Source organism: Eurosta solidaginis, chromosome 2, assembly GCF_040869045.1.
Source record: "Eurosta solidaginis isolate ZX-2024a chromosome 2, ASM4086904v1, whole genome shotgun sequence".
Classification (NCBI taxonomy): Eukaryota; Metazoa; Arthropoda; class Insecta; order Diptera; family Tephritidae; genus Eurosta; species Eurosta solidaginis.
In genome coordinates, this window is record NC_090320.1 from 206,505,682 (window position 1) to 206,520,265 (window position 14,584).

Here is a 14,584-nt window from a genome sequence, read left to right on the forward strand (position 1 = left end):
CCCCCATATAGCATACCACTTACGCGTACACCTTACGCTAACGTTCAGGATTCCCCCATACTGTGAGCAAAGATGTTCACATATCAATAAACCGTATGTAAATAATTAAAAGAACATGAAATGCTTACCTCCCGAAATATAATTCTCAAGCAAGTAAACTTTCATGTCATAACACTCATTAGCAATACGCTCAGAGATCAATGAACGATCAGTGATGGGCGGTGTAAGTACACGCATTCTGCGACGCACACGATCTGTATCGATGTTGTAATAGCCCGAACCCATTTTTTGCATTAAATCAAGAAAACTTTTTGGTGGCAAAGTTGTATCACGATCCAATGGCATTATGAAACAACGATTTGCTGTAGTATCAATGATTGCCGATTGATTTTCTCTGAAATCATGCATAAAGCGTCCACGACGTCCATCCTTAAAATCGGGTACATCAATTTTGGCATAACTTTCATTATCGCCCATATCCAATTCAATTTCTTCACGGAAATAATCATCATCCAAACCATTATAATTTGTAAAACGTGAAAATAGATTACGCCAGTCTAAATCATCTGATTGTTCGTATAGGCGTGGTATACTTATATTACCCGTTGGCATGTATGGAATGTCACAAAGAGCACGATAATGTAAATTTGAAGCTGTTGGTGGTGCATAAATACGATATAAGGTGTAACCACCAAGCAAACCCATCATCATAACGACAACAGCAATGAGGAATAGTAATAGAGTTTTGATACAAGAGCCGGGTGGACGATTGAAAACCATTGATTCGGTATCGGCATCACTGTGATAGGAAGATTGCTGTAAAGGATTAAAAAGGAAAATATTAAAATTAAAGCATATTGACTCAGCCACCAGAAAGCCTTAGCCCTTCCCAACAACCTTTGCAAACTGATTAAAACTATACAGAACTTCGATCAACTTTAACCTTAAAATCTTACAAACAAAAGCTTTTATCGCTAAGAACGATATTTTTCCAAAAAAAAAAAAAAAAAAAAACACTAATAATACTGGATTGTAAAACCCTCAGCGGATTAGGGGTTCAGAATATACCCGCGGTAGGTATGCCTGTCGTAAGAGGCCACTAAAATATCAGATTCAAGGGGTTGTGTAGCGCAACCCTTGAGGTTGCCATCTCAATATATAGCTTCTCCAAACCCAATTGTCAACCTCACCTATCCGTGGCGAATCCTGTTTACAGCCGAGGCTCTGGCGACCCCAAGCTCCTCATGGAACTTGGGGGTGGGGAGGGAGGGATGGCCTGAAGGTTTAATGTGGCCATATAAATCGTTCCCGAGGTGGTCGGGCTAGTAACTTAATGGTGTTGTGTTACCGGAGCGTACCGGATCTGTATCCGGCAAAGGACCATCACATCGATAACACTCCCCAAAGCGTTCGGGGAGAAACCCTTTCGCTACAACAACAACAACAACAACAACTGGCTTGTAAACTTTATGCCAAACTCAATCACCCTTATCGCGAGTTTTATTTTCACCCGAAAATATTCACAGTTTTTGTTCACCCTATCGCAGAGGGTGGCGAAAAAATTTTTCGTGTTCGAAAAATATTTCACCTTATCGGCAACTCTTTGTTCGGGCGAAATAAACACCCAAATTTGTTCACTTATATTTTACAGGCGAACGAGAGGAAAACAAAATTTAAGTAATTTTTTGTTTTGAAGTTTGATACTCTTATAATTATATGTTTTTTTATTATTAGAAATAAATCAATAAATAACGCACAATCGGAAGCTGAGTGGAAGAAGTGAAATTCCTGTATTGCTGCAAATTCAATTTTTTATGACAACGTATCAGTTGGCCAAGTTATCCATTGTGGACAAAGCAACGGTTCCAAAATGTTGAGCACCTCACTGAAACAAGATTGGCTAAGACCCACTTCATGGTCCCTATGCGAAAAAACGAAGACATGTACACAATTTTACAATTAGTGGAACTCCAAATTTTTGTTTCAATGGTGGCAAGGAGTGGTAAGAATAACTAGCAAATATTAGAATGTCGACTTGTTTAGCCTGTAATATTGGCGAAAACTAATTGAAAAAAAATTAACTTGTCATTCAAAAGTGCTGAAAATAGTAATTTTTAGCTTACAGTGAATCATTTAGCTCCAAAGGGTTAGAACTTTCCCTTAATTGCCTCCGAACACATTTATGTATATTCTCCTCACGCTCAATCAATACCAACCTAAGTGCTATACTAAACATTATTTTATACATTTTTTATTTATATTTTTGTTGTATTTTAAGGAAATATATGCTTGGTTACAAAATTTACACAATTGTAAGTAAATTATTTGTTCACTGCCAATTCGCAATAGAGCATCAGCTGTTTCGAAGTGAACTTTTGTTCGCCCGAAATTGCCGATAGGCGGAAAAAGTTCACGCGAACAAAAGAAGTGAAGGCGAACACTTTTCCGCGTGAACTTCGCGATAAGGGTGAATGTTTTTTTAGGTCGAAGCCCCCCAAAATTGGTATAATTTGAACATATGCTCTGAGCTTAGGGTGCATCTCTATCACTTGATTTCTAGCTCTCTTGAAGAACAAGGTCCGCACAATATTTTCAGATATAAAAGAATAATGTAAAATGTATAGAGATGGGAAAGAGGTAAATATCCAAATGGTAAATACCCGGCAAATTGGTTATAGATATATGGTAAAAATGGGTAAATACCCAAATATTTACGCACAAGGAGGGTAAAAATAAACTTTCGGAAAATATGGGCAACAAACACACAAATTCAATCCGAAATGTACCCGATTTGTAATGTGTTGGTGGGTAGTTATCCATTGCGCTATCGCTTGAATTAGTTTTAATCTGTTTTCAGCGTTTTTAATAAATCCTTACCCGATAATGCATACCTTTGCCCAAATTTGAGTTAACCCAGCAAAAATTTTAAGTAAAACAAGTAAGGAATGCTAAGTTCGGGTGTAACCGAACATTACATACTCAGTTGAGAGCTATGGAGACAAAATAAGGGAAATCACCTCGTAGTAAAATGAACCTAGGCTAACCCTGGAATGCGTTTGTATGACATGTGTATCAAATGGAAGGTATTAAAGAGTATTTTAAGAGGGAGTGGGCCATAGTTCTATAGATGGATGCCATGTAGGATATCGCCATAGCGGTGGACCAGGGCTGACTCTAGAATTTGTTTGTACGACATGGGTATCAAATGAAAGTGTTAATGAGTATTTTAAAAGGGAGTGGGCCTAAGTTCTATAGGAGGACGCCTTTTCGAGATATCGCCATAAAGGTGGACCAGGGGTGACTCTAGAATTTGTTTGTACGATATTGGTATCAAATGAAAGGTGTTAATGAGTATTTTAAAAGGGAGTGGGCCTAAGTTCTATAGGTGGACGCCTTTTCGAGATATCGCCATAAAGGTGGACCAGGGGTGATTCTAGAATTTGTTTGTACGATATGGATATCAAATGAAAGGTGTTAATGAGTATTTTAAAAGGGAGTGGGCCTTAGTGCTATAGGTGGACGCCTTTTCGAGATATGGCCATAAACGTGGACCAGGGGTGACTCTAGAATGCGTTTGTACAACATGGGTATCAAACGAAAGGTGTTAATGAGTATTTTAAAAGGGAGTGGGCCTTAGTTCTAGGTGGACGCCTTTTCGAGATATCGCCATAAAGGTGGACCAGGGGTGATTCTAGAATTTGTTTGTACGATATGGATATCAAATGAAAGGTGTTAATGAGTATTTTAAAAGGGAGTGGGCCTTAGTGCTATAGGTGGACGCCTTTTCGAGATATGGCCATAAACGTGGACCAGGGGTGACTCTAGAATTTGTTTGTACGACATGGGTATCAAATGAAAGTGTTAATGAGTATTTTAAAAGGGAGTGGGCCTAAGTTCTATAGGTGGACGCCTTTTCGAGATATCGCCATAAAGGTGGACCAGGGGTGATTCTAGAATTTGTTTGTACGATATGGATATCAAATGAAAGGTGTTAATGAGTATTTTAAAAGGGAGTGGGCCTTAGTGCTATAGGTGGACGCCTTTTCGAGATATGGCCATAAACGTGGACCAGGGGTGACTCTAGAATTTGTTTGTACGACATGGGTATCAAATGAAAGTGTTAATGAGTATTTTAAAAGGGAGTGGGTCTAAGTTCTATAGGAGGACGCCTTTTCGAGATATCGCCATAAAGGTGGACCAGGGGTGATTCTAGAATTTGTTTGTACGATATGGATATCAAATGAAAGGTGTTAATGAGTATTTTAAAAGGGAGTGGGCCTTAGTTCTAGAGGTGGACGCCTTTTCGGAATATCGTTATAAAGGTGGACCAGGGTTGACTCTAGAATGCTTTTGTACAATATGGGTATCAAACGAAAGGTGTTAATGAGTATTTTAAAAGGGAGTGGGCCTTAAATCTATAAGTGGGCGCCTTTTCGAGATATCGCCATAAACGTGGAGCAGGGGTGACTCTAGAAGCGTTTGTACGATATGGGTATCAAATGAAAGGTGTTAATGAGTATTTTAAAAGGGAGTGGGCCTTAGTTCTATAGGTGGACGCCTTTTCGAGACCAGGGGTGACTCTAGACTTTGTTTGTACGATATGGGTATCAAACGAAAGGTGATAATGAGGGGTTTAAAAGAGAGTGGTGGTAGTTGTATATGTGAACGCGTTTTCGAGATATCGACAAAATGTGGACCAGGGTGACCCAGAACATCATCTGTCGGGTACCGCTAATTTATTTATATATGTAATACCACGAACAGTTATCCTTCCAAGATTCCAAGGGCTTTTGATTTCGCCCTGCAAAACTTTTTCATTTTCTTCTACTTAATATGGTAGGTGTCACACCCATTTTACAAAGTTTTTTTTTCTAAAGTTATATTTTGCGTCAATAGACCAATCCAATTACCATGTTTCATCCCTTTTTTCGTATTTGGTATAGAATTATGGCATTTTTTTCGTTTTTCGTAATTTTCGATATCGAAAAAGTGGGCGTGGTCATAGTCGGATTTCGGCCATTTTTTACACCAATATAAAGTGAGGGCGGCCACCGTGGTGTCATGGTAGCATGCTCCGCCTATCACACCGTATGCCCTGGGTTCGCACCCCGGGCAAAGCAATATCAACATTTTAGAAATAAGGTTTTTAAATTAGAAGAAAATTTTTCTAAGCGGGGTCGCCCCTCGGCAGTGTTTGGCAAGCGCTCCGGGTGTATTTCTGCCATGAAAAGCTCTCAGTGAAAACTCATCTGCCTTGCAGATGCCGTTCGGAGTCGGCATAAAACATGTAGGTCCCGTCCGGCCAATTTGTAGGGAAAATGAAGAGGAGCACGACGCAAATTGGAAGAGAAGCTCGGCCTTAGATCTCTTCGGAGGTTATCGCGCATTACATTTATTTTATTTTTTTTTTATTTTTTTTTTATAAAGTGAGTTCAGATAAGTACGTGAACTGAGTTTGTATGTATGTATGTATTTATTTGAAAATTTGTTCCTAGCACAACAATTTTGACAAATTATTTAACAGTGCTAGTCATGAATAGCATGAGCTATAAAAATTGAACATTTATAATAATAATAAATTAGATTAATCAAATTAAATTAAATATAGCGGATAATAGTGAAATATTTATGTATGTATGTAAATGTAAATCTTAAAACTAAAGAAAAGTAATTAATAAATATTAAAAGACAGCAGTAGTGATGATAACCTTTGGCTGGTTATAGATCGAATAGTATTTAACAAATAAAGGAAGAAGACACAGAGAAAGGAAAAGGACTTAGAAATGAACATTTTAACAACAATTTGAGATCCAGTTTGAGTCGTTAAAAAATGATGTTAGCTCTTTTTTGAAGTGCAGAGCATTACTTAAGAGTCGAAGACTTGTAGGTAGGGAGTTCCAAAGATATATATGGTAAAGATATATCGATTTTTGCTCAAGCGGAAGGACAGACGGTTGACTGTGTATAAAAACTGGGCGTGGCTTCAACCGATTTCGCCATTTTTCACAGAAAACAGTTATCGTCCTAGAATCTAAGCTTCTACCAAATTTCACAAGGATTGGTAATGTTTTGTTCGACATATGGCATTAAAAGTATCCTAGATAAATTAAATGAAAAAGGGCGGAGCCACGCCCATTTTGAAAATTTCTTTTATTTTTGCATTTTGTTGCACCATATCATTACTGGAGTTGAATGTTGACATAATTTACTTATATACTGTAAATATATTAACTTTTCTGTTAAAATTTGACTTAAAAAAATTTTTTTTTAAAAAAGTGGGCGTGGTCGTTCTCCGATTTTGCTAATTTTTATTAAGCATACATATAGTAATAAGAGTAACGTTCCTGCCAAATTTCATTATGATATCTTCAACGACTGCCAAATTACAGCTTGCAAAACTTCTAAATTACCTTCTTTTAAAAGTGGGCGGTGCCACGCCCATTGTCCAAAATTTTACTAGTTTTCTATTCTGCGTCATAAGTTCAACTCACCTACCAAGTTTCATCGCTTTATCCGTATTTGGTAATGAATTATCGCACTTTTTCGATTTTTAGAAATTTTCGATATAGAAAAAGTGGGCGTAGTTATAGTCCGATATCGTTCATTTTAAATGGCGATCTGAGATGAGTGCCCAGGAACCTACATACCAAATTTCATCAAGATACCTCAAAATTTACTCAAGTTATCGTGTTAACGGGCGGACGGACATGGCTCAATCGAATTTTTTTTCCGATACTGATGATTTTGATATATGGAAGTCTATATCTATCTCGATTCCTTTATACCTGTACAACCAACCGTTATCCAATCAAAGTTAATATACTCTGTGAGCTCTGCTCAACTGAGTATAAAAAGAGTTAGAAAAAATATCTGGAGCGTTTCCAGTCGCTATGACCTCATTTGGGAGGTCGAAACCAATGTATTTCCCTTCTTGCAATGGTCGTCCTATATGAGCCTCTTAACGTATATAATTTGAGCCTAAATAAGAGTACGACATGAGTCTTAAGTCTTTTATACAGCTCATATAATACTCTACTGGAACTCTTTCTGGCGTCATTTTTAACTCTAATAAACTCTGATTATATGACACTTATTTGGCCTATTTATTAGGCATCGTCAGCGCTTATTGGGGGCATATATAGTTCGACACACCAGGACAGAGCGTGGCAGCTTTGCGGTCACATTAAAAATGTCGAGAAGCGTCCATGAGCTGAAAAACGTCGATGCTTATACAAAAAAAGAATAGCCGCGGTAACAATAATGTACAAATGTAATTCATTTTGTATCAAAATGAAAAATTGTTGCAGCAAAGAATCAATATTTGTTCCAAACTCGCTTCGACGAACATAAATATTTAATAAATGATAATGTAACGAATTTACTGCAAATGCTCTTATTTGCAATCTACTGCCAACGTTCGTATCGCTAAACTGTTGAATAAACAACTCCAATTTGTAATAATGCAAAATGGCCTTTATTAAAGTACTTCACAATAACAAACTGTGCAACGAATAGCTTGCTTAATAACCACACTGATTGATAGCTCAATGAAACTCTACTATTCAAAATAACACTGCTATTGCTCGCTAGATATCGTCTTAATCAAACTGCTTGACAACTCAAATCAAACTGAATTACTTCTTACTCGCCTGCCCCGCTTTTATAGTTTACGCTGCATACTTCTAGGCTCTTCGATTTCCAGAAGTTACTAGTTAGTTTCGGCTACAAAATCGCCAGCCACAACTACGTGCACAACTCATTGCTCTCTCTTGTGACAACTCAGATAAGATATATGCATGTGTTTGTGCATTGCCGCTCCGCTGCTCGTATACGTACATATGTGTAGACGCAATTATTTATTCGTTTATGTAGATACATAATGATTGAATTATTGATGTGAATGTTTGTAGTTTACAGTCTCTCGCGCATACATAGGCGTATAAGTAAATGCATCTGTGTGTGACATCTTTCGGTTGCCTTATATATGTGTATACATGATTTGATTATTGACGTAAATACTGCTTATCGTGGCCTTGACATCGCCTTAGTGATGGTATAACTTAGTGATATTAATATCCGTGACAATAATTTAGGCCGTTAAATAAAAGGCAATCATTTAATTTTCTTTTACCCTCCTACGCGTTTCGACGCTTTTCTGATTCTTGCATTGCCCACTTATTTTGGACTCGTTTCGGATTCTTAAATTATGAGCGTCGTTAGCATGTTTGAGGGGTAACTTTGTTTGCGTAAATATGTGTACCCTATAAACATTCTCGAAGCGCTTACAGTTCTGGAGTTCAATATGGGACCGAAATATATGAAAAATATTAGCCTCAAAAATGCTATCATGACTTCCATTTGATGAAATTATGAACAAACAAAAAGTATTCAAATTAGTAAACTAGACAGCTCGGGAATAAAAACTCAGAAAAGTTTCTGCGACAATTTATTCTAAATACAAATTTAATTAAACTAATACTTATTTTATTTACTTCAGGCTCCTAAATGAGTTCATAACGAGTGCCAACGATCCAAAACTTGGACTCCTTTCAGACTAATTGTTGACTCCGAGTATTTGCTAGGTTGTTTGTTTAAAATCAAAAAGAAATTTTTTTAAATTTCAAGTGACGTAGAAATTTAATTGCTGAATTGTAATTCCAAGCAGCCTCGGTTCAAATGATTTTTAAATATCCAAAAGAGATATAAAAAAGGAATATTCCGGGTATTTTCCTGATATTTATCCATAAAAATGGTAAATACCCGGTACAATCCCATATCTAAAAATGTATCTATTAATTTATATAATTTTTCAAAAATGGCCGAAACCCGAAAGTTTAGAATAAATATTTTATAGGGTGTGGTGTCGCTAGATTATAGAGGGTGTTCTTCTATGTTCTCCTAAATGGAGATAAGGATATATTGCGAGCCCACAATCGATGATGACGGTATAAATATATATTGTGCGAAAGGTTGAAGCCCACCGTGAATCGGCTGATTGGCAGACCGGCTTCAGTCCTAGTAATTCTAACATCGACTAGATATTCACTATGCGCCAAATATTGGAAAAAACCCACGGAAAAAGAATTGACACACATCAGCTCTTCTATGCCGCTTTGCTGAATTTGGTTTACCCGCAAAACTTACGACGGTTGTGCGAAATGACGATAAGCAACACCATCAGCTCAGTCCAGATTGAAAAGGACTTCTCCGAGCCGTTCGAAACTAAACGAGCTTTCAGACTGGGTGACCCCTTATCATGCGACTTCTTTAATTTCATGCTGGAGACAATTATTGTACTGGCTGCAGAACTCAACCGCTTTGCGTATGCTGACGATATGGATATCATCCCCCTGAACACCTGTGCTTACTCCGAACTGGAAAAACAAGTGGAAAGGATGGGTCTGATGGTGAATGAGGGCAAAACGAAGTACCTGCTCGAGCAAAGGCATTGGCGCCTTGTAAACCACGCCACTGTTCGGAACGCGCCTATGGAAGCAGAGGAAGATGGCCAGGTGGAAAACGATTTACTGCTCACTTTGTAAGCCCCCGACTTATTTGACCCATTGAGTTTGTAATATTGGTGAAGGTCAGTATACTTATCGTTATAATGTGTAAAAGTTAATAAAAAGTATTTGTAATATCTGTATCCCAAATTTCATCAAAATTTGTGTAGCCGTTCTGACGTGATTCAGTCACAAAGACAAATGTCCGGACATCCAAACATCTAAACTTTCGCATTTATAACATTAATAAGATGTGTTTTTAACACGCTTATATTAGCTTCAACTTGTATGTTTGTAACTCTCCAGGCTAGGCGGGCAAAGAGACTCATCTAGCGGCAATCTGTGCAACGGCGTGTTGTTTAGTTTTTGAACGGTTTTATTCCGTTTGACTCTGTGCAGCGAACAGAATTTTGTAATTAAAATTTAAGTAACATTCCGATAAGCTACAAGCTTGAAACTTGGAATATAGTTCAGAACCCGATGAAAATGCAATAACAAGAAAAAAACTCCGATAGGTGGCGCATTAGGCCGGGTCGATTTGTGGGGAGGCAAAAAAATCGCCCATTGCTCTGTGAAAATCATATTCTAGGGATCAAAATAAGAAACTTTGCCGAAGGAACCATACCTCTAAAACGAATTCTGATGTCCCCCCCTTTGGGTCGTAAGGGCAAATTTTGAAAAATCCCACTTTGAAATGCCTATGTTTTTTCTTTTTGGAGTTCATTTTTCTCTTTAGAAATTTATTTAGTCAGAACATATGTAAATGAAAAAATGAATTTAACTTAGTAATAGAAAAGAAATAAAAAAAAATTATTAGAAATTAGCGTTTTTACAACCCCCTTTTAAAACCAAGGCATCACTGTGATGCATTTGCATGTCGTAAACATAGTTGTGTGGGTTTTTTATTCAACCGTTTTAAAAAAAGGAGGTATCACTGTGACACAATTGCAGATCGTAAAATTGCTTGTGTTGTTTTTTTTTAAGCCACCACAAGACACAGCAGGTAGAATTGAAATTGCCCCTACCCAAAAGTTCGACCCAAAGGGGGGTGCATCAGAATTCGTTTTAGAGGTATGGTTCCTTCGGCAAAGTTTCTTATTTTGATCCCTAGAATACGATTTTCACAGAGCAATGAGCGATTTTTAAATCGACCCGCCCTATGGCGCATGGATCGAAATATTTCACAAAATGGTATTTGCGCTCCGATTAGGCACATATTTGGAACACATATTACATACATGAATAGAAACCGACATATGAAACAAGTAAGGAAGTCTAAGTTCGGGTGAAACCGAACATTACATACTCAGCTGTACACTTTAAATGCTGTTGTTGTTTCTTTTGTGTGATTAATAGTGTTACAAGGCTTCGCAATAATACTTATAAATATGGTTCTATTCTGAACTAATTTTTCTTCGAGTTATGGCTCCCGAAACAGAAATTGCTTAGTCATAAAAGCGGCGGTGCCACGCCTATTTTTTATAATTTTTCGTATTGTAACGAATTTGCTGCAAATCCTCTTATTTGCCCCTTTTGCTAGGTTCGTATCGCTAAACTGTTGAATAAATAACTCCAATATTGAATAATGCAAAAATGGCCTTTATTACAATGCTTCACAATAACACTCAAACTGTGCAACGAATAGCTTAATTACCAAACTGATAGCTCAAATGAAACTCCACTATTCAAAATAATACTGCTATTGCTCGCTAGATATCGTGTTAATCAAACTGCTTGACAACTCAAATCAAACTGAATTACTTCTTACTCGCCTGCACCACACTACGTGCACAAATTATTGCCCTCTCTTTTGACCACTCAGATAAGATATATGCATGTGTTTGTAGTTTACAGTCTCCCGCACACACATAAGCGTATAAGTAAATTCATCGGTGTGTGACATCTCATCTCTCGCTGCCTTGTATGTAAATGTTGCTCGTCGGAATGTGTACATATGTGTAGACGCAATTATTGATTCGTTTATGTAGATACATAATGATTGAATTATTGATGTGAATTCACGTCACTGCTTAGCATCGGCCTGGAGATGGCAGCACTCCTCAGTTTTGCTAATATTCGTAACACTGCCCTCCACCTAAGTCTGATCGTCCCGATCAGACAAATCTCCCAATCTAAACGCCACTAGCATCTCCAAATGTACCACTCTTCTAATCCGTGGTTTCCCAGTGGTTTGTATGCGGTAGATGGTATCACTGATCTTCTTCACAACTTTGTACGGGCCTTCCCAACTGCACCGAAATTTGGCTGGAACACCTTTCCGCCGGTGAGGGTTGTTTAACAGTACCAAATCTCCCGCCAAGAAACCTTCCGAATTAGAGTTCTTGTCATGCCAGTGTTTCATCTTACTACTCATTACCCTGGGCCGTTCCTTCACACTCTGTTGTTTGGTCAATGAACCACTTCGTAGAGCTTGCGCTGGACGGATTTGCTTTGCATAATCGGTATCGTTCCCACATTTCACAAGAGTAGTGCGCTCCGGCTTGAAACTACCCTCGCATTCTTTCTCGGAAATTCGTTGCTTCGTTTTCCTGCGTCTTTTAGGTTTTGTCAATGCCAGTGTTTCTCTCGCAGGTACTTTTGATTTTCATTTATTTGGCCCATTCGATCTCTCAACCTTTGCCTTTGACTTTCGTGGTCTTTGTCGAGTCTTTTCCACCAGTACCCGATTACTGCTGAACCCTTTTTCCAAACTAAAGTTAAGTGGTATGTCCTGGTTCTTATAGCGCATAATTTTCCTCCGCATATCGATCCTGACGTCATGGTCAACCAAGAAGTCCACTCCCAATATGACTTCATCAACGATCTCCGTCACAACGAATTTGTGTAGAACCATGACTTTTCCAATTAATACCTCACATACCACTTCGCCTTGGACTTGATTATATTCGCCTGTTACCGTACGCAACCTTGCTCCAGGTAATGACTTTACTCTCCTGTAGACCAAATCAGATCGAATCAAGGAATGAGATGCCCCCGTATCTACAGTCAGTACACGCTCTTTACCATCCACATTCCCTCTGACGGTAAGACTGCTTGATTTCCTTCCGATTTGCGACACAGATATCACAGGACATTCAACAGCCGGGGCAAGTTTTCGTTCTTTACATTCGACACGCTCTTGCTCATTTCCGCCAGCTTTGCGTTTACGGCCACCCACATTGTTGGAACTATTAGGACCAAGATCGCAATGACGTGCAATGTGACCTGGGTTGCCGCACTTGAAACATTTAATAACTCCGGCATTCTTCTGTTGAGATCCCTTCAGTGCTTCCAAAATTGTGTCTACCCACTCCGGCCTTTCTACTTCCACACGATGAGCTTTGTATGCTGGTTTACTCAATAATGACGCCGTTTCCTGGGTCAATGCATGGGATACCGTTTCAGAAAATATTTGCTTTGGGTTCGCGTATGTGGCTCGCTTCGTTTCGACGTCCCGTATGCCATTTATAAAGCTCTGAATCTTCACTCTTTCCGTGTATTCCACGGGTGCATCCGCATTTGCAAGATGAGCTAATCTTTCAATGTCCGAAGCAAACTCCTGCAAAGTCTCGTTAGCTTTTTGGTAGCGGTTTTGCAATTCTATTTGAAATATCTGTTTCCTGTGTTCGCTTCCGTATCGCCGTTCTACAGCAGCCATCAATGCGTCATAACTGTTCCGTTCGTACTCTGGAATAGTCTGTAAGATTTCCGCGGCAGGCCCTTTCAGTGCCACGAACAGAGCTGCAACTTTATCTTCAGCATTCCATTGGTTCACTGCTGCGGTCTTCTCAAACTGTAGCTTAAAGACCTGAAAAGGAAAGAACCGTCAAAGGATGGTGTCTTTACCTTTGGATTACTCGTTGAAACTGCTGGGCGATTTAGTTGCAACTGCTCGATACGTCCTCTCAAAGCATCCACCTTGGCCTCGATTTTATCCTGTCGACCACTGAAGCCTTCATGAAACTGGGTTAGTTTTTCTTCCATATGCGCTTCCAGTTTAGATGATATACGGACTTCCTGCTCTTCTAGTTGTGTGGAGATCTGAGATGATATCTGTGCTGAAATTTGTGAAATACGCGTTTCTTGTGCTTCAATTTTCGATGTTATTTCTGACGACATTTCTGCAATACGTGTCTTCTGTTCTTCCATCTTGGATGTTATAGGGTTCTCCTGGGATTCTAGTTGAGATGCCATATTTATCTTTTGTTCTTCCAGTTGAGATGCCAGTTGAGATGTTATATCTGTCTTTTGCGATTCCAGTTGAGAAGCCACTGTCGATGTTTGAGCAGATATTGCAGCCAAAATCATGTTCAAGTCTGTGCTCGTAACTGTCTGCGATGTTTCGAATTTCTCTTCAATTTTTGTTACTTCCTCGCCATCAAGATGAAAGTCATACTCTTCCACATCAATTCCTTCCACTTCCATTGCCTCTCGTAGCCGTGCCTGAAGTTCAAGTTTAACGCCGCTTGTATTCAATCCACGGCTCTCCAACTCCTTCTTTAGTTGCTGGATCTTCAATTCACTGAACTTTGCCATGTCCTTATTGTCCTCCGGAATTTATTTAACAATTCCTCTTCTGACACCAATTGTAACGAATTTGCTGCAAATCCTCTTATTTGCCCCTTTTGCTAGGTTCGTATCGCTAAACTGTTGAATAAATAACTCCAATATTGAATAATGCAAAAATGGCCTTTATTAAAATGCTTCACAATAACACTCAAACTGTGCAACGAATAGCTTAATAACCAAACTGATAGCTCAAATGAAACTCCACTATTCAAAATAATACTGCTATTGCTCGCTAGATATCGTGTTAATCAAACTGCTTGACAACTCAAATCAAACTGAATTACTTCTTACTCGCCTGCACCGCTTTTATAGTTTACGCTGCATACTTCTAGGCTCTTCGATTTCCAGAAGTTACTAGTTGTTTCGGCTACAAAATCGCCAGCCACAACTACGTGCACAAATTATTGCCCTCTCTTGTGACCACTCAGATAAGATATATGCATGTGTTTGTAGTTTACAGTCTCCCGCACACACATAAGCGTATAAGTAAATTCATCGGTGTGTGACATCTC

General features: G+C 38.7%; 1 protein-coding gene across 1 annotated transcript in view; it reads right to left on the bottom strand.

The window, feature by feature from the left end:
- Window positions 1-14,584, bottom strand: part of LOC137240558 (integral membrane protein 2B) — a 62,504-nt gene that overhangs the window by 18,450 nt on the left and 29,470 nt on the right. Inside the window, exon 2 of the mRNA XM_067766994.1 lies at window positions 129-816. Within this exon, the coding sequence (XP_067623095.1) occupies window positions 129-816 (688 nt within the window). The remainder of the gene's footprint in view (window positions 1-128; window positions 817-14,584) is intronic.